This window comes from Phyllostomus discolor, chromosome 1, assembly GCF_004126475.2.
Source record: "Phyllostomus discolor isolate MPI-MPIP mPhyDis1 chromosome 1, mPhyDis1.pri.v3, whole genome shotgun sequence".
Lineage (NCBI taxonomy): Eukaryota > Metazoa > Chordata > Mammalia > Chiroptera > Phyllostomidae > Phyllostomus > Phyllostomus discolor.
In genome coordinates this window covers 147,511,638-147,535,469 of record NC_040903.2, presented here as the reverse complement: position 1 = coordinate 147,535,469, position 23,832 = coordinate 147,511,638, and the positions used below count along the sequence as shown (strand labels likewise).

Sequence of the window (23,832 nt, the reverse complement as noted above, 5' to 3'; positions counted from 1 at the left end):
AAAAAATGCTTTTATTTTAGAAACTGAAGATACTTTCTCTGGACTCCACTCCCAGTATTTCCCTACTATTGGCCACCAGGATATTTTTTGTAGCATGTTTACTTAACGCATCAATAGGTGTTCAATATGTCTTGGTTCATCAATGCTTCATTTGAGAGAATTTTCCTGTAAACTTCATATATAAATACATACACACGCTACCTATATATATACATTTCCTATACACACACCACACACACACACACTACCTAATATAAATATACTAAACCTTTAAGACTTCTGTTTCTGAGCATATCTCAGATGTTAATAGCCAGGGGATGTCTTAACGAAAAAAATCCTTGGCATATTCAGACCAGTTTGTCTTTCTCTTCTACTTCATTTCAGAGTATTTCCAGGTGGAAGTCTTTTCAATTCAGTCTATACAGAACATAGAATGGACCAAAATTAATCTTTTGGGGGGGGGGCAGGAAATTATAAAGATAGGACTACAGTCCAACTTTTTTTTTTTTAATTGGACGATTTCATTAACTGACTTTGGTGCTAAGAAACTTCTTTTTCTAGCCATTTGCAAAATTTTAATATTTCTTCCATCATTAATCCCCTTAACAGAACAGGAAACTCTTTAAATCTGTCAGATCCATTGCTAAGAACCCCATAAGTAAATGGGCTAAGAAATAAAAAATTGCTCAACAGTAAAAACTATTTCTCTATTTCTGTAAGTTAAAGTAATAATCTAAAAATCATGTCTTCTGTTAACTATAAACCCAGTTTAGAGCTTTCTTTCCTCAGCAGTCAACAACTATGCTGAACTTTTCTGCTGAGATGGTCAGACATCAGATTCCAAGAGAACGTATCTACCCTTTTTAGGGCCAATCTTAACAAATTGAATTTTCTCTGATTTAAGTTACATCTGCTTCTGGAATCTAGAATTTTGATGCAATAGAAAAATACTGTATAATTAGAAAATGATCTCCACAGATAAAGTTTTTAAATTTGTGGCATTAAGCAAACATTCAAATCCAATATCGAAAGCCACAAATGAGAAGATTGGGAAATTAATGGATTAACCTGAGAAGGAGAGGTACTGTAGAAAGAAAGCAAGCTAAGCATTTTTGAGTGCCCATATACAGTACTTTGCCTCATTTTCCCTCTAGTGGAATTGAATGAAAAATTTATAGCTGCCCCATGACAGCCACTCCAGTTCTCTGAAATCTCCCAGGTTTTGTTGTTGTTAACTCCCAACAGTAGCTTGAAAAACAACAAAATCCCTCCTTCAATCTCTCATATGTCATCTTTTAAATTAAGATCCACATAGTGTTCCACATAGCAGCCAGCTGCCAGCGAGTTAAGTTAGGTGTATGTAAGAGGGCAACGCCTTGATGGAGAGAACTAAAAGCCTGGGAATATTACCAGAGGAGCAGTAAGTATACATAAAGCCATTCCCCTTCACAACAGTGGGACAACACTGTAGATATATTAAGATCCACCACTGAACCCAATCAATTTTAGAGTTAAAAGAAAACTGGGAAATGATGAAAGTGGAACTAAATAGGTTAAGTGACTTTCTTAAAGTTATACAAAGGGGAGAATCCTGGTCTCCTGACTTCCAAATCACTGCTTTTGCTCTACAATATGGCTATTATTTGTCAAACAACTCTTTCATTTTGAGTCAAAATGTCAAGTGTCAATAAATTACTTGTATTATCACAAGAATATTTTTCAGTGAATGCTGACAATTACACAAAAGTCTTTTTCGACCTTTCCTTCCCTTCCCCAACACACTCCTATCACTAACAGTACAGCACTACTGCTAGAGCAGCTACTTAAGATATTCTTCCAAGCTTACCCCTTGTTTTACCCTTGGGTAACTCTTCCCTTGTATCTCTCTCGTCTTTTCTTAAGCCACTCTTTTCTTCCCACAACATGTGAAATGAGAGCTCTTTCAAATCATTTTAATAACCTGACAGTGAGTCAAATATAAAAAGCAGATTCAAATTTGTTCCCTTTAAGGCGATACTACCACGATTGCGTCGCATATGCATGATCAAAGGTAATGATGACACCGGATTCCAAAAAGCAAGGGTGGCTAGAAGGCTTCAAGGCTCACGAATTGAAGAGCTTGGTTTCGGAAAGTCTCAGAGGGGTCGCAGGCGGCAGAAAAGACATGAAATTTAAGGGACCCTCAGAGTACAGGGCGCGGTTGCTGGGTCATCAGCACCTTGAAACGTTTCTTGATGGTGATTCGGTGTCTAGAGTATTTGTCGTCTGGGGAGAACCGAGCAGGATGGGCCGAGCAGGTCTGTTGTCCCGTAGGGTCCAATTTCTGCTCGAGGAAGAAAGAGGGAACATAGACTCAGTACAGGAGTGGTGAGAAAACTCAATCACTGGCGTCATAAGGGAGATGGAGGTTGGGACCGGGAGGGGAACGCGAGACAAAGGGTAAAGGGGAAGACAGGAGAGGCGCGAAGGTCAGAACAAGCCTACACTCCAGCTTCTGCCGCGCCCGGCTGCTGGGCTTTCTGGTTTCCCTTACTCAGCTGGGCAACTCGGTGGCTGGTTTGAACCTCTCCCACCGACATTTTTCGCCATGCCCATTTACACCCTGTTACCTCTTCTCACCTTCAGGGTATAGATCCGGTCTCCCTGTTCATTGAGGTAATACTGGAGAAACATGACCACGCTGAAGCTGAAAGTTCCAAGTCCGTCCGCAGGTCAGTCTAACTGACGGCCTCACGTGTTTGTCAACTTCCTTCCGTTATAGCCGGCAGTCTCTCTCAAGGCATGCTGGGAAAGGTAGTTTATTGTAGGCCTTTCTCCAGCTAGGCAGAAGGCGGCGCACTAGAGCAAGGACTTGGCCCAGTTGCAACCAAGTTGCAACCTTGCAGGCCTTGGAGCCAGTTGCAGCCTTGCAGGCGTTTTAAGACACATGGAATGTGCCCATTGTGTGCCAGACATTGCTAGACTTTACAGGGGGATAGGGATGGATGTGCGTTGAACTTTAGTGAACAGAATCCTGTCTTTATCTCAAAGTACACACCCATTACCAGGGCGGTGGTTTTCTAGTGCGTGGTAAAACAAAGGGGTCCAGGATTCAGAGCCCCTTTACCTTAGGGAAGAAAGAAAGTTTTCTTTCCTCCCCTCTTTTACATCCGATTTCCTCGCCCCGTTTCAAAGTATTGGCGGTAAAGAGTGCATGACGGGTATCCAATATTCTGTACACCAAAGAGAGCGTGCAGTTATGTTATGAAACCGGTGAAGTATGTTTTAGTGGTCGAACCAAGATTCAAGCTCAGGTCTCTATCACAAATTCAGCGCGCTTTCTTATAGTGGTGAGTACCTAATAATAGCATACTAAGATCTGTCTTCTAGGGGTATTTCGAATATTTTAAAGAACGGAGAGATTCTCATTATAGGATTCTCCTTTCTAGTTTAAAGAAATGAAAATTGGAACTCAGGTAACACTACAAAGATGATCGTTCCGTATTATTTATAACCGCAAAAATATTGCAACATATATTAAATTTTCTAACCAGAAGAACCTGAAAACTCTTTCTTTAAAAAAAGACTATGAATGTAATGATACAGGCATATTTACTTGTAGTGCCTGAAATAGCTCTGCAACGATTCACAAGAAAGATAATATTGGTTCCCTTGGGACAAAGAACTCGGGTTCCAGGGGAGAGGAGTGGGAGGGAGACTGTGATATACTATTTCGTATACATTTACTTTGGAACAATGGTAATGTAGTACCAATGAAAAGTTTAAAATTATTGAACAAAGTTTTAAACAAAATAATTTAACAGATAAAAAAGGACTTTTTGGTCTTGATATTTTAGGCTAAATGCCAGTTTTTGCCAGTGTGGGCTTTTCAGCCGAGGCGTAAGGCTGAGCCTTCCGTGGACTGCAGAGCTGATGGCAGGGGACTGTTTGGGAACTCCAGAACAACTTTCCAAGGAAATGATATGCATATGGCAACCAAACACTCTGGATCTTTCCAAACCATCCTAATTTCAGATATTTCATTCCCTGGATACTTAAGTACACATACTGTGTGTTCTGAGTTTGGTTCAGAAAATGGAGTCAACGTTGACTTAACTCAAGGGTCTGCCACAACCTGCTGTTAATAGGGAGTCAGTTACAGAACTGGGTGGGATTGAAGGGCACAAAATTAAATATATTGATGAAGAATTGTATAAGGAATAGAGATGCAAAACTGTAATGTTGGGAATCTGAGAAAATATTTACACATTGCCCTAAAGAGGTACACGGCCATTGTGTTGCCATACTCTGGTTTGTTGGGAACTCCTGGTTACTGACTTTACCAGAGTCACTTGTGGAATATCTCCCTACCCACACCTCACATTTCCCTCTCCCCTCCCCCACTGCAGAATGCCTCGAGTCCTAGATTCTAGTTCTGTTTTGATCTAATCTTGACCCTTCCCTCCTTGGATCCCTGTGTATCTACTGGAGCCAGGTTTCTCTCTGGGTCCTGGACCAGACTTTCTCATTCTGGAGGCTTCCAGACAGCCACGTTTAGTGCCCAAGCCTGAGAGGATGACTTCAGATGGAGGTAGGTCTACAGGTGGCAGGGAGGGTCCTTGGAGATTCAAATTTGACATTTTATCTGGGAGTGAGCACTTTAGACTGACCTAGAGGGATGGGAGAGTACCAGACCAAAGGCATCACACTTGGGGAAGCTGGGGAAGGAAATCATGCCATTAAGACTGGGGGTTGGGGAAGGAAGAGGGCCTTCTTGGAGGCACATCAAAGCACCTTAGAAGAGAGTACCCGAGGTCTAGAGAAGGGATGGCAATTTGCAATTTGTTGCTCTGGAAGAGGGGCCTCTTCAACGTGTGTTTGTGTGGCAGGGACAGGAGTACGTGTGGTGTTTGTGGCACAGAGATGGTTCAAGGGGAAGGCCCAGGTTCCTATATCTTCTTTGGGTAATTTTGGAGCTTGATTTAGAATTTTGAGAGAATTGAGCTGGGGCCACTCTCGATGCATTGGGGGCTGGAGTGGGGTGGGGTGGAGGCCTTAGCTAGAAAAACTGTTCAATGGGGTTATCTGTTGCCAAGTCTGTAGAGAAATGTCCTGAGAGCTAGCTTGGCAGGTACTCTAAGTGCCTCTGCCCAGACTCTCACGGTTCCTTCTAGTCCCAGATATGCTTTCTCTCTCAGTCCAAGGAGCAGTTTCCCTTGATTCCCCCAGGGCCAGGGGAGGTGGGTCACTCCAGGCAGAATGAGAGCTGGGGCTTCAATGAGGAGCTCTCAATTTTTCTATTTTTTTGTGGAACTCTGGCCTTCAGACCCATTTCATTGTGTCTGAAATTCTGACCTGCCTTATGGTCGAGATAATGAGTTTGCTCATATTCCCTGTCTCCTTCAAGGTCAGGGAGCAGAAACTGAGTGTTGTTAGTTTGCCAGCAGAGTATTCTTTATAAGGAGGATGAGAGTAGCATGAAATTAGGCAGATGGTCTATTATTATTATAAAAAGCCCTAGGAGACACATGTCCTGATTAATTCAGCAATGTTTTATATATTTATTCTTGGTCTCTTTGAGCTCACATAGCTCCTCCTTAGCAAGTACTGTGTTTCTGACTTCATTGTCAGTGCCTTGTTCTTGGTGCATTTTACATTTCTGATAGCAGCTCCAAGCAAAAAGACCATAGATAGTCTGTATCACCAAATTTTAACATGTGCAGCAGCTATGTAAGGCTCTGGAAAACTCCCATCCCACACCGCCCCTCTCCCCTCACCCATTTCCTGGCCCTTATCTCTAGTCATTCCTGGCTATTATATAACAGAATTTCTGAGAACCAAACATTTTAATCCACACCCCCTCTCCTGGGAACAGTGCTTCTGTGAGTGGTGGCAGGGACCACAGAGCAGCTGAAAGCAGCATTCAGGTGGTTTGAATGTGTTTGGAATGCGTTGGAATCAGAGACATACCTTTATGTCGAGAGGGCTGAGTATGAGCTCTTGGGGCCAAAGGTCATTGCAACTTCTCTAGTGCAATAATTTTCAACTTGGAGTAAGGGACATCAAAACCACTTGAAAGACATTTGCAAACTATGCAAGTTCCCCGTCCATATGCCCTTCCTCACCTGTTGAGAATCAGAGCTCTGATTCTTCAAGGACTAAAGTGGAACTCTGATAACCTAGTTTCTGGTCTGCTTTTCTCCTACTCCATTCTGTCTTTTTCTTTGTCTCAACAGCAACTTCATTGCCTGGACCAGATATGACCTTGAAACCTGGCACTGCCCTGTCTCCTTTCACTGCACTTCCTATTCCCCCATCTGCTCCTGGCCCACCAGACCAACCACCCTGGGAGCTGCCTCCACAGCCCCCCATGCCTTCAGCTTTATCTCCAGGCAACCCTCTGATGATCTCTGCTTTCCCTAATCCATTGTTGGTGACAGGAGATGGGGGCCCTGGCCACAGCGGGGCTGAAGCCAGCAAGGTCATTGTCAAAGTCAAGAAAGAAGGGGGGGCAGCTGAGTCCTCTCATATTCAGAACTTTATCCTTACTCAGACTTCCCACAATTGGATTGCCTCAGGTGCTCCCTGTGGGGGCCCGGAAGGCCCATCCCCTCAATTTGTGACAGCCTCTAACATGAAGGCCCTTCTGCCCACTGAGGCTGTTGTGGTGAGTCAGGAAGGCCTCCCAGGCCTTCCTGCTCAGGCTCCACCACCGGCTGCCCACCTGGTCCCCATTGTGTCTCTGGAAAAAGCTTGGCCAGGGCCACATGGATCAACCGGAGAAGGAGGCCTGCCAGCAGCCCAATCCAAGCCGGCGCTGGGTGACCTCTCCTATACCTCTAATGGTGTTTATGAGAACTTCCGTCGCTGGCAGCTCTACAAAGCCTTGGCTCGGAGGCATTTATCCCAAAGTCCCGATGCAGAAGCTCTTTCCTGCTTTCTTATGTAAGTGGGGAGACCTGAGATTAATTATCCTAGAGCTTTTAATTAAGGAGGGCTTTGGGATGGACAAAAGAGGTTAGGCTAGGTAGGAATACTTGAAGGCAGGTCATGAGGGAGATGGAGAGGCTAAGAATACAAAAAGCATGATGAGAGTGGTGATGACAATGATGATGATGATGATGATAAGACTCTTTACCCACTTCCCAGTTTATAACAAGCCTTCAGGTGTCTTCTTTCAAGTGGTGCTCACAATTCTTGAGTTCGGGAAAGCATTTTTATGGTAATCCTCATTTATAGATGAGAAGACTGATGCTCAGAGAGGTTTCCTGTCATAAAGTGTGGAGAGATGATCCCAACGTAGGTCTCCAACACCAAATGCCAGGGTCCTCTGGTTCTATTTTAATAACTTCGTACATGGAGTTGAGCTGCCCAAACCTGCCAAGATTAGGACTTCTGGGCCCTGACCCATTCCTGTGTGGCGGGGCCAGGCAAAGGGCCCTCTGAGTGTCCCCTTCCACCACCCCTGTTTTATTCACGGGAATTCTAGTTGAGATGGGGAGGTGGTAGAGCTTGCTTAGTGGTTGAGGGCCTAAGCTCCACCACTCCCTAGATTTGTGATTCTGGGCTCAGCACTTCATATCTTCACCCTCATTTTTCTCATCTAGAAAGGGGATAATTAATACCTACTACCTCAGAGGGTTGCTGAGAAGATGAAATGAGTTAGTATACGTGAAGTGCTTAACAGAGTGCCAGACACAGAGAATGCTTCATTAAGTGGTAGCTGTTGTTGTTGTTGTTATTATTATTATTATTATTACAAAAAGGCAATTTAGAAGAGAAAAAGAACTCAGAAAAGGCCAAATCTTTTGCTTAGGAGTATGAGCGGATGCTTAGCCAAAGTGCCAGGGTCATGGCTGTCTTTTGTGTTTATAAAACAGAATCGTTGGCCATCTGGGCAATTTTCTCTTTTTTCCGGTCAGACCTGCTGCCGCTTTCCACTGCACTGTACCTTCAGCACTTTGGGTAAACCACTATATAACACACACCGTATTTTACCAGATTAAAAAAACATACATGTTGTTCCTCCAGTGACTGACTCTGAAAGGAATCTCCCTTTCCACTCTGGCTATGGAGTGAGTAAATCAAGACTTCTCCACATAATTAAGTATGTGTAGATCATCTTACCTACTGCTTGCCTTTTTCAGACAGTTCTGAGTTTTCTCTTTGAATTGGTAGGCTGAATTTCTAACTCTAGAGCCAGCACTGCTTTTGGTCCTGGCCTATTCCTACTGGCTGCACTCAGGACCTCTAGACAGGGTCTCCCCTGAAGCGCAGTCCAGACCCTCTGCAACAATCACCTGGGAAGCTGTTAAAATGCTCTCAGGTCTGGACTCTTGGGGGACTGCCATCCATATTTATAACAAGCTTCACCAGGAATCCTAGCACAACAATGCTTGGAGACTCATTTCAAGCAGGCAAAAATTAATCACAAATAATTTAAAGAATATTAATATTTGACTGCCTGAGAGGGGTATCCTGGAGGAAAAAAGAAAGAAAGAAAGAAAGAAAGAAAGAAAGAAAGAAAGAAAGAAAGAAAGAAAGAAAGAAAGAAAAGAAAAGAAAAGAAAAGAAAAGAAAAGAAAAGAAAAGAGAAAAAAAAAGAAAAGAGAAGAGAAAAAAACCCCACACAAACTTTAGTTAGAGATTCATTTGGGTCAGTGAGTGTACCTTTTTTAAAATGCAAAAGGCTTTTAGGCAGGGTTAAGCCTACTTTACAGTGAAACCCATTCATGTTAATAACATCCGTGCTTTCTTCCAAATGTTTGGTTAATGAAAGCACTGTGAGAATTAAGAGTGGTTGATTTCAAAAGATGGGGAGAAGAATCATGTTTGATTTTGTGTGAGATTTGTAAATTTCAGTGGGAAGAAAGACCAGGATGACCAGTGAATGGGTGGGAGGTGGCAGGGTCTGCAAGCCCAATGAGCAGTGGGACATGTTGGGAGTGAGGGCCATGTTAGATTTGATGAAGGGCTGGGTGTGTGCATTAAGATGGTGTCAGGACAGGTGGATGGCGGGGGGCCCACTGTAGACTGTGACTGACCCAGTGGGGCTTTTAGCCCAGTGCTTCGTTCCCTGGCCCGGCTGAAGCCCACTATGACCCTGGAAGAGGGACTGCCAAGGGCCGTGCAGGAGTGGGATCGCACCAGCAACTTTGACCGGATGATCTTTTATGAGATGGCAGAAAAGTGAGTTTGGGGAACCCTCATTCTCCTGATGGGGGGCTGTGCAGCTGGGAGGGTAGGGGCAGGTAAGAGAGGCTTGAGTCTGGGTGCATGGGTGATTATTAAAAGGGATGCCAGGAGGAGGGGTATGGACTGGGATAGGGTCTCCTGGATCCTTGTTGCTCCTTCCACCACCTTGACTCTTCAGTGTTTCTGTCCTGTCTTCTCTTGGAAGCTCTCCCTTTTCCAGATCTTGAATTATATAAGGGCTTTGATATTAAAACTCTTAGGTTGGGCTCTGGCTTGTGTGGCTCAGTGGATTGAGTGCTGGCCCGAGAACCACAGATTGCCGGTTCAATTCTCGGTCAGGGCACATTGCCTAGATTGTGGGCCAGGTCCCCAGTTGGGGTGTGAGAGACAACCAATGGATGTTTCTCTTGTACATCAATGTGTCTATCCCTATCTTTCTCCCTCCCTTCCCCTCTCTCTAAAAATAAATACATAAAACCTAAAAAAAAACAAACACAAAAACTCTTAGGTTGGGATTGGGGCTCAACAGTTAGTTCAGTGTAAAATTTTTATGACGAAAGGATCTAGCAATGAGCAGGTAAGCCCCACTGGACAGTGGCTTTACTATCTCATTGGCCAGGTAGCAAAGTGTCTGTTGATGAAGACCTTGGGACCACCCTTTCTCTAGAAATAGTGGTGCAGGAATTAGTTACTCCTGTCATTCCAGGGAGGAGCTGGTTCTTGAAGGGGCTGGTAGGGGGAAGCCAGGGTCCTGAATGCTCCTAGTGGTTTCCCGGCTTCTACCTGCCACTTCTCCTCAATAATCTCCTTGGTTAACAAAATAACTCAGAGGAAAATGAACCCTTTCCTCCATGCTTAGCTTCTACCTTCTCCTCCAAGTCTTTGGAGGTTTGGGACCCAAACTTTCTATATTTAACCTTTGAAGGCCCAGTCATAGCCTCAGACTCCTGGGTCTCAGCACTGTCTCCAGATGGGAACTACCTTGAATTGCAGCCCAGGTCCTGCTTCAGGATTTCAGCCATGTGATGGTCTTAGCCAGAGACAGATGAGGCCTTGAGGATGGGCCTGCTTGTGAGTGCCCACCAGGCTTGGCATAAGCCTGATTGAATTCATTGCTGCTCTAAACCCTTGGTGATGCTATGTGAGATAGGGCAGCAAAAAAAATGTGAATCGTGGCTCAGTCCTGGAAAAGCTTACAAACTCTATGTTGTTCATTTCCTTAACAAGCTTCCTAAGTGATGTCTGCAGTTGAAGGGACTCTGTGGGGACCTTGGGAGGTTTCCTCAGAACTGTTATTTGGTCATCTGTGAGCAGCTCCCAGCTGGTGCCTGGGCTCCTGATGGGTTTGGCCTCAGCACTGCCTGGGCCTTCTTCCCACTCTGCAGGTTTATGGAGTTTGAGGCCGAGGAGGAAATGCAGAATCAGAACACACAGCTGATGAATGGGTCCCAGGGTCTGCCTCCTGCAGTCCCTCTGAAACTTGATCCTCCAGGGCCCCAGGCCCCTGAGGTTTGCCAGCAGCCAGGTGAGGCTCCCCAGAAGCCACACACGAGTGGTCCAAAGGGAGGCATACAGAAACCAGTCAAGGGCTGGGGAAGGCATTACCTCTGCCACTTTCCCTACAGGGAGTGGCATTCGATGTTCCAAACAGGGCAAGTGTAGGAGGCTGGGTCCTCAGGTTTTCTTGGTTCCAAACTAGGTATTGATCATGGCCAAATAAACCAACTATTGATACTTTCTCACTGAGGCTGTAAGTGCAGCCCACAATTACTCATCTGCCTGAGAAATGGAGGCTGGATCGGGGGACTTCTCGGATTTTAGGAGTTCCGAGATTCCTCATACAGTGATTCTCTCTCAGACCCTCCAGCTCCTCTGTCTTTCCCCATGGCTGGTACTTTCCAGGGTGGCCTGGTCCAGCCTGGAGCCATTTCAGTGTTCTCCCATGGAGTTGGGAGGCAGAAGCTATAGTTTCTGTGCCACTTCCCACGTCTCCTTTTCATCTCTTCCCTAGTGTACATTCCCAAGAAGGCAACCTCCAAGGCACGGGCCCCCCGCCAGCGGCAGCGCAAAACCCAGAGGCCTCCAGTGCCTCAGGCACCCAAGGAAATCCCACCAGAAGCTGTGAAAGAGTATGCTGACATCATGGAGGGCCTGGTGGGGAGTCACCTGGCCACTGGGGAGTCAGAGGGAAGACAGGAAGAGGAAGAGCGGCAGCAGGAGGAAGGGATGTATCCAGACCCAGATCTCCTGAGCTACATCGATGAGCTGTGTTCTCAGGAGGTCTTCGTCTCCAAGGTGGGCTGGGCCTGGATATCTGGTTTCTAGCAAGTCCTGGGATGGGAACTCCAGGGAACCACTAGAAACTAGGTTCTATTCTGTACTGAGAAGTGTGTGTGTGTGTGTGTGTGTTATGTGTGTATATGTGTGGTTATGTGTAGCTGGTGGTGGTCATGGTTTATAACAACTTGTGGGGGGGGGGGTATGGCTTCTCTAGAGCCTCTTGGCTCACAAGTTACGTCCTGTCAGACTCATATCACTTTTCCTTCTATTGCCCAGGTGGAGGCTGTCATTCACCCTCAATTTCTGGCAGATCTCCTGTCCCCTGAACAACAGAGGGACCCCTTGGCCTTAATGGAGGAACTGGAGCAAGAAGAAGAACTCAGTCTTGCCCAGGTAAACCTGAGGGGTAGGGAATATCAGAATAAGAAGCTCATATGATTTTAGCTAATCCTACACTGTCTTGGATGGTATGACTTCTGGAGATGGACAGCTTCAAGATTGTGCTTCGAGTACTGAACAGTAGGTGGGGGACTATGGACATGCAGGAAAAGAAGTGCAAGGGCTCAAAGCGTGGTAGTAAGGTCCAAGAAGGCGGTTAAAAGCTATGGTGTCTGTCTTTAAAACTGTCACTTAAGCCAATTGCTTGCTTGCATTTTCCAGCCTGCCCATCCACTCAGCTGCCCCTCCACACAACCATGTGTAGCATGCTATTTGTCCATTCTGTTTCCAGCTGGTCCAGAAGCGACTCCTGGCTTTGGAGGAGGAAGAGGGTGCAGAGGCACCTCTGAATTGCAGTGGAGCTCATCTGGACTCAAGTCCTTCTGTTTCTGATGAGGATGAAGATGCGGGTGGGCGGCTTCGGCCCTCACCTGGGCTTCGGGTGGCTGGGGGCGCTGTTTGCCTTGGGAAGGCTGCTTCTCCAGGAAAGCAGGCAAGAACAGTGCATGGTGGGCAGGAACAGGCTCTAGATGGCTCGAGGATGATGTGCAGGGATGGGAACAACCTGCCATCCCCCAGCGGCTGGGACTTGCACATAGAACTTGCAGCTCCACAGGGAACCAGAGTGCCCTTAGGTACAGAAAGAAGAGAGCCTGGAAAGATTACAAACCAGATAGCCCCACATCAGGATGACTACCTAGGAGGTGCTGGGTCTCCTGGGCACTGCTTGGTGGCTGACGGGACTTGTGAGGCTCTGTCCCTTTGCTGGCAGGAAGGCTCCCAGCTCGAGTTAGTTCCCAGTTTGGATGTTGGACTTGCAGAGCTGACTCCTCTGCAAGGACAGGGGTTAGAAAAGCAGGTCCTGGGGTTGCAGACAGAACAACAGATAGGAAGTCTTGGAGTGCTGGCTCAAGGCAAGGAGCTGTTAGCATTGCCCCAGGAAGGCTCTTCAGGAGTCATGTGGGGAGATGACAGAGGTCTTCCTATAGTTCAGAGTTATGAGCAGAACTTTCCCTCTAGAACAGCTGAGGACAAGTATGAGGATGGGGCCTCTTTTAGTCCAGGACTTTGGCTCAGCAGTGAGATGGATGCCATAAGCTTAGAGTTGCCCTTACAAATTGAGGAAGTGTTGGAGAACTTCCATGATGGGGAATGTGTCCCTGAGCATCAGGGAGGCTGCCAGACACTGGGTTCCAGAAGCGACATTTCTCTGGGTCCTGGAGAAACCACAGCACACGGGGATGTGGGGAGCAGTGCACTTCCCTGTGGAGGCACAGATGCTACAGCTGCCCTAGAAAAGAGAAACTATAGCTTGGCTTTGAGGTCTAAAGAACAGAATCCTGAGACTCTACAGGATTCCAGTGATCTGTGGGCTGAAGGTTGTCCCCCGTTGCTGGAAAGCAGTATTGATGCCTCCACACTGGTTTCCAAAGAAACCCTCCCACCTTCTTGTCAAGGCAATATCTTTATCCTGGGGATCCAGGATGCCTCTTCTTTCCCTGAGGCCAGCCAGGAGGCAGGGAACAGAGGCAGTTCCATTTCTCTGTTGGAAACCATAGATCACAGCAACATACTAGATGCTAGAGATGGCTGTGGCCTCCAGTTAGGGGGCAGTGAAGACACCTGCCCACTAAATTTTAATTCTTATGACTGCCAACGAGAGGGCAGGGAGGACACTGATTTGTTGAATCCTAAAGACCTTGCTCCCTTACCAGGGAATCGAGAGTCTTATGCACACAGGACCCCCAAATCAACATCTCCCCGGAGCCTTGGGAGGACTTCTCGGCGTTGGGGAGCCAGGGATGCCTTAGTTCTGAAAGCCTCTCCTGTTAGCGAAACACGCAGTTCAGCAGGTAGGGCCAAAAGAAAGAAGGAGGATGAGGAACTCTCTCGAGTTGCCTACCTCTTGGCCTCTAAATTGAGCCTGTCGCCAAGGCAGACTTCTCTCAGTCCTCGCCCTGCCTCAGGCCTGTCCTCCACAGGCCAGGGGGTCCAGAGAGCGTCCGACACCCTCTCTCCTGAGGCAAGAGGCCCCGGCCAATCTCCACATCCTGTTGCCAAGTCTAAGAAGCGAGCTCTAGTTACAGGTCCAATCCCTGCTGAAAAGAGGCCCTACCTGGGAGCTGAGCTTGCGGTCTCTGGGGAGAAACCCCCTGCTCGACCTTCACAGCCTCGAAAACGAAGGCGTGATAGTTTGGGCACAGGCAGAAGGAAGAAACGCCGTCGTAGCCAGTAAGGAGCAGAACCTTCCTATTCCTCCTGCCAGTTCTTGCAGCCAGAGCCCCATGAATAGATTTCACCTGGCTGCACACAAACCAGACACTTGTTCTCAGTTTTATATTTTGCAGTAGTTCTGCTAAAGTGGTTGGCGCAGGGAGGGTGGTCACACCAGCTAGGTTGGAGGTGGTGTCCTGGTGGGAGGTGAAGGTGAAGTATGTTTGGAAGGAGTTGCATGGGAAAACAATAAAGGTTTTTTGTTGTTGGAAAATACTCTCAATGTGCTAATGTGTATTCACTTCTTGATCCTAGTGGGATAAGGTGCTGAGTTGAAAGGAGGTGGGGTCGCCTTGGGTTCAACAGATTAACACCGCTCTGGCCTTTAGCCTTATTCAGGTTCCCTGATAAGCCCCAACTAGACTTCATCCCTCCTCTCGCCAAAGGCCAGGGCTTGGTTTTCGGAGGGCTTTTCTGCATAGCCTGTTATTCTCTTTCCCTTTGAAAGTCTTTATGGAAAGATGCCCCCTCCCCCATTTTTAAAACCTGGAATATGTATCTAATTTTCTAAATCCAATTTTCCATAATTGTGTCTAGACATAGTACCTTTTTTTAGGAGGGACATTGTTTTCTTCTTCCTTGAAGAGACTGGACAGAAGGGACTTAATGTCCTCAATTCTTCCATGACAGAAAAACCCTCCTGTGTGGCTAGTCTGAGCTGCAGAGAGGAGGCATCACTCTCAGTAGGATTATTAAATATGGAATGGTAGCTAGCTATTTTTTAATTTCTAATGAGGCCAGAACAAGAGGGAATAGGTTGAAAAGAGGTTCATGAGTAAGCCTGCTAAAATGTGCATATATAGGGCATGACAACAGGGGTCAAGGACATGAGAACTGCGGCATTTCTGTGCAGAAAAGCACCACGTCCAACTGCAGGTGGGGAGGATCCATCCAGCTCTGGCCAAGAGGACTGGCCTTGGGAACCTTCAGGATTGCCCAGTGGGCAGCTGGCAACTGTTAATCCCTTTCCTTCCCAGCTAAGGATACCATCAATGTGACCGAGCTTCGTATTTTTTAAATAGATATAGATATATATTTATATATAAAATAGTTTCTTACAAAAAACCCCAAACAAACAAAAATGAAAATCAACTTAAAAACAAACAAACAAATGAACAATAACAGAAAAGCAGGAGCAGAGAGGGCTTGAGGCCCAGGGTCGGTTGGCCCTGGCGCTGCCCTGAGTCTGCGGGCTGGATGCTAGCTGGGGAGGTCGAGGTGCTCAGTCGCCCTTATGCTTGGGCATGTGCACAGTCCCATTGGCCAGAGCAGTGGGGCTGCCTGGGGATGAGGCATTTGGTGTCTGGGAGGGGCGCAGGTAGGTGCTGAAGAGCTTCCTGTGGACCGGGTCCCGGAGGAAGAAGTCCTGGAATTGACCTGGACAGGTAAGGGTGAGATGGGGGAAAAGTAAAATGATATAAAGAGAGCAAGTGGGCACCCTGCAGTTTTCTCAGAAGTGGTATGTCTTGTCTGTCTCATCTTTGCTTCACTTCTCAAATCCAAGTTTATGTCCTTTCTGCCTTAGCCAGTTCCTCCCATTCTCCCCTCTCAGATGTTCTGATCCCTGGCGCTGGCCACCAAGCCTCATTCCCTCCCAGTCCAGTGCTGAAGGTGCCCTGAATGCCCAAGTGGGCTGAGAAGGCAGTGACTCACAGAGGGAGAGGCCTTGGTGGGGTCCTGCCTGGCACAGGTCGGCATGCAGAGTCTCGGCGGCAGGGCGGGGTGAGCCCAGCAGCAGGTGCAGGATGGTGCTGAAGCCGTCTTTGCACAGCAAGTGGCTGGGCCCCTCTGCTTGCTCCTCGGCAAACAGCTGGGGGAGAGGGAGACACAATCAAGACCTCTTCTCAAACCACCGCCCCATGCTCTCCTGGAAGTTCTGCCTGACAGGCTCCTCCTCTTCCAACACTGTAAAGCACAGGCCCTCCCTGCCCCTCTGGGACCTTTCTGCAGGAGAATTCTAACTTCAGAACTGCTGCCCTCTTCTTGCTCCCAGCATGTCTTAATATAGACAGTGGGGCTCTGCAGTTCACAGCATGGCAGTAGGGTGGAGAGCATGCACCTACTATCTAGAAGGTGTACTGGTAACAGCACACCACATGGGTTTCTGGGAGGGGTGAGCAGAGCCACCACGTTGCCTCTCCCCCACAACCCCTGGTACCTCAAAGGCCAGGCGAGTCAGCTCCTCTAGGCCTATGCCCCCATCCAGAGCTGCCAATGCAAGGGTCACATCTCGGAAGTCCACCAAACCGTTGGCATCCTGGAATGTGAAAGGGAAACCAGGGCAACGTGGGGGACCAACCCAACATCCTCCCTCTTGCTCTGGGTTTTGGCTCCTGCCTTTCTCAGTGGGCCCGAGGGTGACTTCTATGTTCACTTCCCTCAGAACCCAGAGTCCTGAACTCTCCAGGATCCCTGAAAGTTCTCTCAGGTCATGGGTTTGCCCAAGCTATACCTCCAAGTCACCTGATGACACAGCTCTTCTATAAAGGGATCTCATAGCAATGTCAGGGAATCCCTCAGGAATGCTAAAGTTAGCACTGACTGTCTGACCTACCATTTAGGGCATTCCTGGCCTCCAGGCTGGAAAAACTGGTTCTCTCCTGACTCATCCAATGTGGGAGAACTGGTCCTACAGAGGGGGCCACTGGCATAATTTCTTACAAAAAGCCCAAGAAGTATGCCTGCCAACTCTAGAGGGGATCCCTGGCATTCAGGCTTGGCTTCTGTGCTGTTCTAGGGTAAGTGGGGAAGCCCCTGGCTGGCACGGTCTGCCCCAATCTAAGAAATCAACACACCTGGCCACTCTCTGTCTCTTCAGAGGATGTTGAGAGCTACAGCCTACAGCTTACATAGGAAAAAACCTGCTCCTCGGGACCACTGCTGGTTGTTTATAAGCATTAAGAATCTTCTGGGACAATCTTATCATAATTTGACAGGAAAAAAATGTTTGCCAAAGGTTTCTCAAGGTTTTTGAGAGTCCAGGAATTCCCCAGAGAAGTTAAGGGATATTAAAAAAAATCTGCGACTACTTCTGGGTCTCAAACTCTTCACCATCGAACCTGCCAGCACTGTCTCCTCCATGTCACCTTCCCATCTAACCTTCATGCAGTGCCCCCCACAAGGTCATGTGATCCTTCACCTTTGCCCATCTCTAAAGTGGCTTTGGAAATTTATGGACCTCACTGACCGATTATTTCTCTATCGTTACACCCCACAACGATTAAGACACTGCTCTGCGATGCACTGGATACTCTATAAAAAAAGGAATTCCCCAGGAGACCTCAGAAGTTGGCCGTCTGACAAGAGCTGTTAGAACATCCAGCACAGAGTCCAAACCAGCCACCTGATGCTACTGACACGGCCACTCGGACACCATCCCTGAATGCTGAGCTCTGCATTCTCCAGCCCAGCTCCTTTACCTTCTGGAAGTAGCTAAAGGCACTAGCCACGGCCTGAGGATCAGAGAGCTGTAGCTGCCCGGCAAACTCCTCCTGGTTGATCATTCGACTCCGGCCTGGCTCTGTCTCAGTGTCCACACAGCCAGGGGACAGCCTACAGTGGAATTGTCGAAGGCAGAGAGCTAACTCAGTGTCTTTCTGGGCACACCACCCAGCAGCACCTTGGCCCCAGCCCCAAGGGTTTTCCAGTGCAGGTACCTCTTGTGTTTCTAAGATACACTCTGACTCACCATCCCTTGAGAGCCTTTCTTACTTCACTCACTGGGGTAATTACCTATCTTACCCTTACCCCACCTCCTTTCTTTTCCTCCATTATGTCTTAAAAAATTCTTCTATTTTCCCAGTATTTTTTAAAAAGGACTTTCCTTCCTCCTTCCCACTCTCCCTTTTCTTATTATTTTTCTGTCTATACATGACACTGCCCATTCGCTCATCTTCAAGGTCACTTACCCAGCCTTGCGAAGAATCTTTCCCAGTTCCCAGAGCTGTGGTTCCAATGCGACCTTCAGCCGGCCCACCACAATCACGGGCAAGCTTCCTACAAACTCACACTCTGTGGCTGGTATGCCCAGGGCCCTACAGGATGGAGAGGGGTGGGATGGGGGTGGGGAATGAGGCAGAAGAATCTTCTGAGGGTCCATTCCTGACTGACCTGCTGACTAGGGAGAGGACATTAGGCCCCTTTAACTCCCTTCCACCCCAGTCTCAGCTGGCCAACAGCCCCTTCCCCACTGCCCATTCCCATATCTTTGCCTCAAAACCTCAGCCTTCCACCTGCTCCTGTGGTCCCTTTGCCCTGTATAGCTGCCCCAGGAAATACTTTGTGGAACACTCACTGTGCCATAACCCTCTGGACATTGTTGGCGTAGAGGGTGGGGTCCTTGCTCTCCTCTGGGCTGGGGTGGTACACAGGAAGGAACTGAAACACACACATACTTCTCATCAGGACCTCAAAGCCAGGGTGACCTCATCCCACCCTCTTCTCCCAAAGCTTCAGGGATCAGTGGATGCCCCATCTCCCACCCCACCATGGGGGTCATACCTCCACATCCACGATGCTACAGGGCTGAGAGGCTGTGAGCCAGAGGACTTTGAGTCTAAGAGAAGAGAGGCTTCAGAGATTTCCTAATCTCTCACTTGGAGCTCCTCCCACCCGGAACACTGATATAAAAACGAATTCCTAGCCATAAAGTCAGCTGGGTAAATATGCAGTTGGGAGACAGAGAGAAGGGCAAGGAAGGTGGGAAGGGGGCCAGGAAAAGTGAGAAGCTTTGCAGGGATGCGCCAGAGGAAGAACTGCAGGTGAGGAGAGGTCTCAGTAACTGGGAAAAGGGCAAGTGGCAGGCCTGATGGTGGTGGTTCTCAGTAAGAGATGACTGAGAAAATCACTTAGAAACAGGGAAGAAAGTTAACAGGAGCTATAATCACAGCAGGCATGATTAGGTGGGATAGCTCAGAGCACTTTCAGGTCCCATTGGGAGGTCAGAACAAAACAGTAGGAAATAGACATCTCCTCCTCTAGAGTTCCCTTGTTCAAGAATGAAGGGCTGTTGGCCTTGTCTAGAGATTAGGAGATGGGCCAGGAATTTTCTGATGAACCCTGCTCTCCACCCTTGCCCCAGGACCACCAGAACCACCAGAACTCACACTCCAGGGCCCCTCCAAGCCCAGCTGGTGGTGTCCTATGGGAGAAAAAGAGGTGACGGGAAAAACACTTTACTTTTCTTCCTTGGAACTGGCCAATCCTCTTTGAGCAGAGGCCCTAATCCGCCCTGGCCCCACCTCCACATGCACATCCCATCAGGGCACTAACAGTTTTCACCAATGAGGGTGAATTCATGCTCCCTTTCCCCCTTCTCTTGCACTAACACTCACCAGACTGTTGGGGTAGCGGATGAGGACGGGCTGCACAGGAACCCCTGCGATGAAGGCTCCTAAATCCCATTTCCACCCCCACCCCCCAGGCAGAGGTTAGTACATGGAGGGAGCTAAAGGGCATGAAGTGTAGGAGTCAGGGACAGTTTTCAAATGAGGTCTGGCCTTGCCGTTTCATTTATAATTTTCTCTCTGACTTCTCCAGACTTTTCAGTGTCAGCTAGGCGGCTTCTTATTTTCCATTCCCCCCACCCCCATGCTTCTTGGGTTATTCCAGAGTCCCTCTTCAAATCTGAGGCCCCTTTTTCCTACGGCCCTACCACCCACTATTGTTTTATTCACCTGGTTTGAATTTAAGCAAAGCCTTCTTATTGGAACAGGTGCCTTCAGGAAAGAATAGTACCTGGGGAAAAAACCAAGGGAGCAGAATGAAGCAGGGTAGGCAGAAGAAAAGGAGAAAAGAGAAGCCTCTTTAGGGGCACATGGGGGGGGTGAGGAGAAAGTCTTAATACTCTTACCCACCTGGGGCCACTTGCCTCCTGAGGTAGCCCGTCTTCGGACTTCTTCCACCACTCTGCGCCTCGAAGCCGGGTCGTGCCGGGATACGAGGATGGCTTGGTTGAAGCGAAGAAGGGCTGGGGTCCAGAGAGGATACAAGGAGTCACTTGGTTCCTATCAGGAGGGCATTAACACCTGCAGCCTCCCCTCCTTCAACAGTAGGAGATGCTTCTCAGTTATTATCTCTTTGTCCTGGGGACCCTCCTTTTATTGTATGTTGTCCTTTTAGGGAACTGAGGAGAGCTCCCTCGAATACGGTCTCTACGCCCCAGCCCTCAGAGTCAAAGAGGGCGATTCACAAATGGTGTTAATTTGCATCTCATTTGCCCACATCAGTCAATCTCCTTTAATGTCTCCCCCAGCCTTGAGGTCAGTTCTTCCCAGAGTGTGCCCATCTGATTCCTGTCTTTTTTGTCCAGAGTTTTCATCTCTCCCCTTCATCCCTTTTAAACTCTCTCACCTCCAATGACAGGCACAGAAAGGTTCTCAGCTCGGGACACAACCTTGGGCAGGTCACAGGGCAGAAGAACAATGGGGTCAAAGAAGGTAGAGTGGGGGGCAGCAACGAGGACAGGGGCTTGGAGGCGAGAGGCCCGCTGGCCCCGAACACGAATCCGAAGGAAGCCCAGGAGAAAAAAGAGCAGGCGGCTGAGGCCCAGCACCCCGTTGTGGCACACAGTCCTGCAGGGCAAGGTGAGGCGTCAGTGGAGGCAGAGGGTCTGATCCTCCTCACTCACCTCCACAGGGTTTGGCACCTGGAAAGCAAGTGCCCTTTTGCCCTCTATTACTCTGACCAAGGGGTGGAAGTCTCTGGCTGCTGTGGGACATAGCAGGGCACATCACTTAGTGCCGAGGTCCTGGGTATCAGGTCCGAGCCTGGCTGACTCATCTCACCTTGCCAGGCTGGGTACCAGAGACTCAGAACCCTCCCTCCTGTTCTTCCCAAAGAGAGCAGAATAAACAGCAGCCAACAGAAAGGAGAAGTAGAGTGTCTGGGGGCTGATCCCCCACTTACTTCCTCCATCCTGTAAGTGGCTCCTGAAGCTGCTCCTCAGAAAGACCGGCGACTTGTAGCCAGGCAAAGGGCCAGAGGAGAAAGAGGACGATAAAGGCCAGAAGCACTCGGATGGGGGCCAGTAGTGTCCCTAGGAGGCAGAACTGCAGAAGGAGGGGAAGAGTGTCACTTCAGGGCTGGGAGATGCTCCCGCCACATCTTCCCCTTTCCCATAAGGATGGACCCAGGAGCAGAGAGCCCCCACCCACTGTAGATCCGGAGACAAGGTGGTAGGGGAACCGGAGACTGAGCTGGCATCCACGGTGGGATGAAGATATGAAGGAGAACAAGGGGATTAAAGATTAATAGGATCAGGGCCTCATTCTCTTATCTTTCAGTTTTTCCCTATCCCACCTATAAAACTGCATGTCATAAAATGCATCTAGAACTTGGAGAGTCTTTTAAGAGTATTTAATGATAACCCATGTGAACCGCCCAGCACAGTGCTTTATGCGCAGTAGGCTAGAGATAGTTCCTCCTCACCCACGTCCCATTCCATAAATAGCTCCCAGGTCCAACAGAAACCAGAGTGGTTCTTTCCACTTTGGGCCTGGGAGGCAGAGGTTTGGAACACATAGAGATCCACTTTTCAGGCCGCAGGCCAGTCTCTAGGTCTGTCCAACAGCACTTACCTAGTACTGGGGGGTGGGGGAAGAGAAGAGTTCAGCCCTACTCCAATGGAGAGGGGTTGCCTGGAGCCAGGGTGACTCCAAGGGATGCCCAGGGGAGAGTGCGAGTAAACAAACCGAGCCCCAGTAGCTCTCCTCAGGGGAGGCAATGGAAGCAGAAACCCTGGAGTACCACACCACTCATGAGTTCCGCTAGGCTGGTGCGACCCTGCACTTCCTGTGGCCAACCCCTTTCTCAGCCTCCCCCTTCACGAGGAGGTGCTGCAGTGCAGGGTTGGCGGGGACAGCGCGGGGGGGGGGGGAGGGGGGAGAGTGGAAAGAGGGGGCGTTGGAAGGGCACAGAGACGCAGACTGCGGGCCCAGAAACCCATCTTCTCTAATTCAGAGCCTCGGAGAAGCATTCAGCATGCCTCTGCCCCCACCCCCGGATTTCCGTAGCCTTCTGCTCCTTCTAGCCCACTGGCCTCTGCAAGATGTAACTCGCCTTACCCAGTGTCCTCCATTTCTGCTACCCCTTGTTCCCCTGCAGTCCTCCATCCTCACCTAGCCAATTCTCCCCACCTTGGAGCTTGCTTATCGCCCAAGCAGGCGTCCTCTCCGGGTCTCCTAGCTAGTCCCTACTACCACCCCCATGTGCTCATCCCTGGAGTCCCGCCCCGCAAGCCTCCTTTCCGGATCCCTACCCCTATTTTTGCCATGGCTCTAAACGGCGTCCTTCTCCTATCCCCAGGAATCATCCAGACGTCCCCTGCCCAACACCATACCTTAATCCTCTGAAAGCGGGAGAGATGTAGCTCATGCACGAACGGGTTGGGGGGTGCTGAGGGTGCGGAGGTGGGTTCCAGGGGGACGCAGTCCCCCGGACTTCCCTGGCTCATAGCGGCTGGAGGAGGTGCGAGGGAGGGCGCCCCGGCCGCTGCCCCCGGCCCTGCTCTGCAGAGCAGCAGCTGCGGCAGCAGCGGCTCGGCGGCCTCGCTCCGGCCCCAGCCCCGCCTGGTGCCGGGTGCTGAGGGGCGGGGAGCTAGCGACTCGACCCGGCCCGCGTTGTCAGGGAGCCGGGCGAGGGGCGGGGCTTCCAACGCCCAGGCGTCTAGGCTCCCCTGCGCCTGCAGCTGCGCCGGCAGCCCCTCCGGCCATTGTTACGCGGTGGCCGGATGCTGGGGTGCGGCGCCCGCCCGGGGAATGTCCTGGGGCCTGGCCCTCCGGGCGTTCCTCTCCAAAGATCCGGCGGTCGCTTCCCAGCAGGATTCCGGCTGGAAACGGGTTTTGGGCTCCCAGGTGGCGCAGAGCCAAGATAGCCCTCCCACAGAGCTCGAGTGTGGAGGTCACCCTGAGGGCGCAGACTAGGGTGGGGTCCAATGGCGGATGAGAATGGAAGGACGGGAGAGCCCGCAGCTCCGGGGCGAGGCGGGGGGCCAACTCTCGCTTCTGGGGGCTGCTACCCCTCGGAGGAGGACCACCTTGCCTTCCCAGTCTGGGCGTTGCCATCGCGCGAGGACTTGAGGCGCTCGCGCCCTCTGGCGGCCACGGTGTGCCTTAGCTCTCGGCCTTCGGATTCTGAGAGCACTAGGCAGGGGCGCTTGTTTTGGTGTGAGGGCTCCTTGAATCCACTGTCACCAGCAACTCTCAAGAGGCTGGCCCACATGCTTCTCATAACCCGACAAGCCAGGGTGGAGAGGGGCAGTGGGAACCGGGAAAGCTGGGATGACGCCAGAGGCAAGCCAGGTTTTCCTTCTCGTGTCTCTTTTCTATTCCTGTCTGTCTCCACTGTTACAAGAGGACAAATACCCTTCACCCCCAAACTACAAACTTTCCTAGAAAAGTCATAAACTAGTCAGCTCCTTGTTGTCAGGTGGTGGTGAGACTGGGGAATTGGGTGTACTTTGAGACCTACAGCCAGTGGAAAGAAGCTGTCTTGGGTTCACCTTGTTTTATTTGTCTCTTCTGCACCCCTGTCAATCACCACTTCCTGAGCGTAGTGAAGACAATGGCAGATCAATGGGCATCTGCGTCATTGGCTACCATTAATCTTTTATTGGGAGGAGAATCAGGCAAAACCCAGAAGTCACTCTACTTCTCTCCAGACCTCCTT

General features: G+C 49.4%; 3 protein-coding genes across 4 annotated transcripts; 1 reads left to right on the top strand and 2 right to left on the bottom strand.

Moving 5' to 3' along the window:
* Positions 1–509: 509 nt before the first annotated feature.
* On the bottom strand, positions 510–2,743 carry NOP10 (NOP10 ribonucleoprotein). Its single transcript, XM_028504249.2, has 2 exons — positions 2,620–2,743; positions 510–2,323 (listed from the first exon to the last, which is right to left on the bottom strand). The coding sequence occupies exons 1-2, from the start codon at positions 2,671–2,673 to the stop codon at positions 2,183–2,185; spliced, it is 195 nt and encodes a 64-aa protein (XP_028360050.1). The 5' UTR covers positions 2,674–2,743; the 3' UTR covers positions 510–2,182.
* NUTM1 (NUT midline carcinoma family member 1) lies at positions 2,672–14,375 on the top strand. Its single transcript, XM_036017200.1, has 8 exons — positions 2,672–2,711; positions 4,475–4,570; positions 6,216–6,924; positions 9,040–9,168; positions 10,560–10,699; positions 11,186–11,469; positions 11,731–11,847; positions 12,185–14,375. The coding sequence occupies exons 1-8, from the start codon at positions 2,672–2,674 to the stop codon at positions 14,126–14,128; spliced, it is 3,459 nt and encodes a 1,152-aa protein (XP_035873093.1). The 3' UTR covers positions 14,129–14,375.
* Positions 14,376–14,861: 486 nt separating this feature from the next.
* On the bottom strand, positions 14,862–22,789 carry LPCAT4 (lysophosphatidylcholine acyltransferase 4). 2 transcript variants are annotated; one of them, XM_028504273.2, is made up of 14 exons: positions 22,505–22,789; positions 21,073–21,215; positions 20,518–20,738; positions 20,022–20,134; positions 19,842–19,902; positions 19,500–19,558; positions 19,272–19,306; positions 18,667–18,721; positions 18,461–18,543; positions 18,075–18,200; positions 17,586–17,718; positions 16,325–16,423; positions 15,820–15,976; positions 14,862–15,543 (listed from the first exon to the last, which is right to left on the bottom strand). In XM_028504273.2, the coding sequence occupies exons 1-14, from the start codon at positions 22,616–22,618 to the stop codon at positions 15,389–15,391; spliced, it is 1,554 nt and encodes a 517-aa protein (XP_028360074.1). In that variant the 5' UTR covers positions 22,619–22,789; the 3' UTR covers positions 14,862–15,388. The 2 variants fall into 2 exon arrangements, with proteins under 2 accessions (XP_028360074.1, XP_035887200.1); XM_036031307.1 differs by lacking the exons at positions 18,667–18,721; positions 19,500–19,558 and having other exon boundaries at positions 22,505–22,752.
* Positions 22,790–23,832: the final 1,043 nt, after the last annotated feature.

Coding starts and splice junctions, on each gene's coding strand:
- NOP10 (XM_028504249.2), bottom strand. CDS start 2,673: ATGTTTCTCCAGTATTACCTCAATGAACAGGGAGACCGGATCTATACC. Junction 2,324..2,619: donor ACCGGATCTATACCCTGAAG/GTGAGAAGAGGT, acceptor TTCCTCGAGCAG/AAATTGGACCCTACGGGACA.
- LPCAT4 (XM_028504273.2), bottom strand. CDS start 22,618: ATGAGCCAGGGAAGTCCGGGGGACTGCGTCCCCCTGGAACCCACCTCC. Junction 20,739..21,072: donor CCACTTACAGGATGGAGGAA/GTAAGTGGGGGA, acceptor CTTGCCCTGCAG/GACTGTGTGCCACAACGGGG. Junction 18,722..19,271: donor GCTTGGAGGGGCCCTGGAGT/GTGAGTTCTGGT, acceptor CTCTTCTCTTAG/ACTCAAAGTCCTCTGGCTCA.
- NUTM1 (XM_036017200.1), top strand. CDS start 2,672: ATGACCACGCTGAAGCTGAAAGTTCCAAGTCCGTCCGCAG. Junction 2,712..4,474: donor AGTTCCAAGTCCGTCCGCAG/GTCAGTCTAACT, acceptor TACTGGAGCCAG/GTTTCTCTCTGGGTCCTGGA. Junction 4,571..6,215: donor GAGGATGACTTCAGATGGAG/GTAGGTCTACAG, acceptor TTGTCTCAACAG/CAACTTCATTGCCTGGACCA.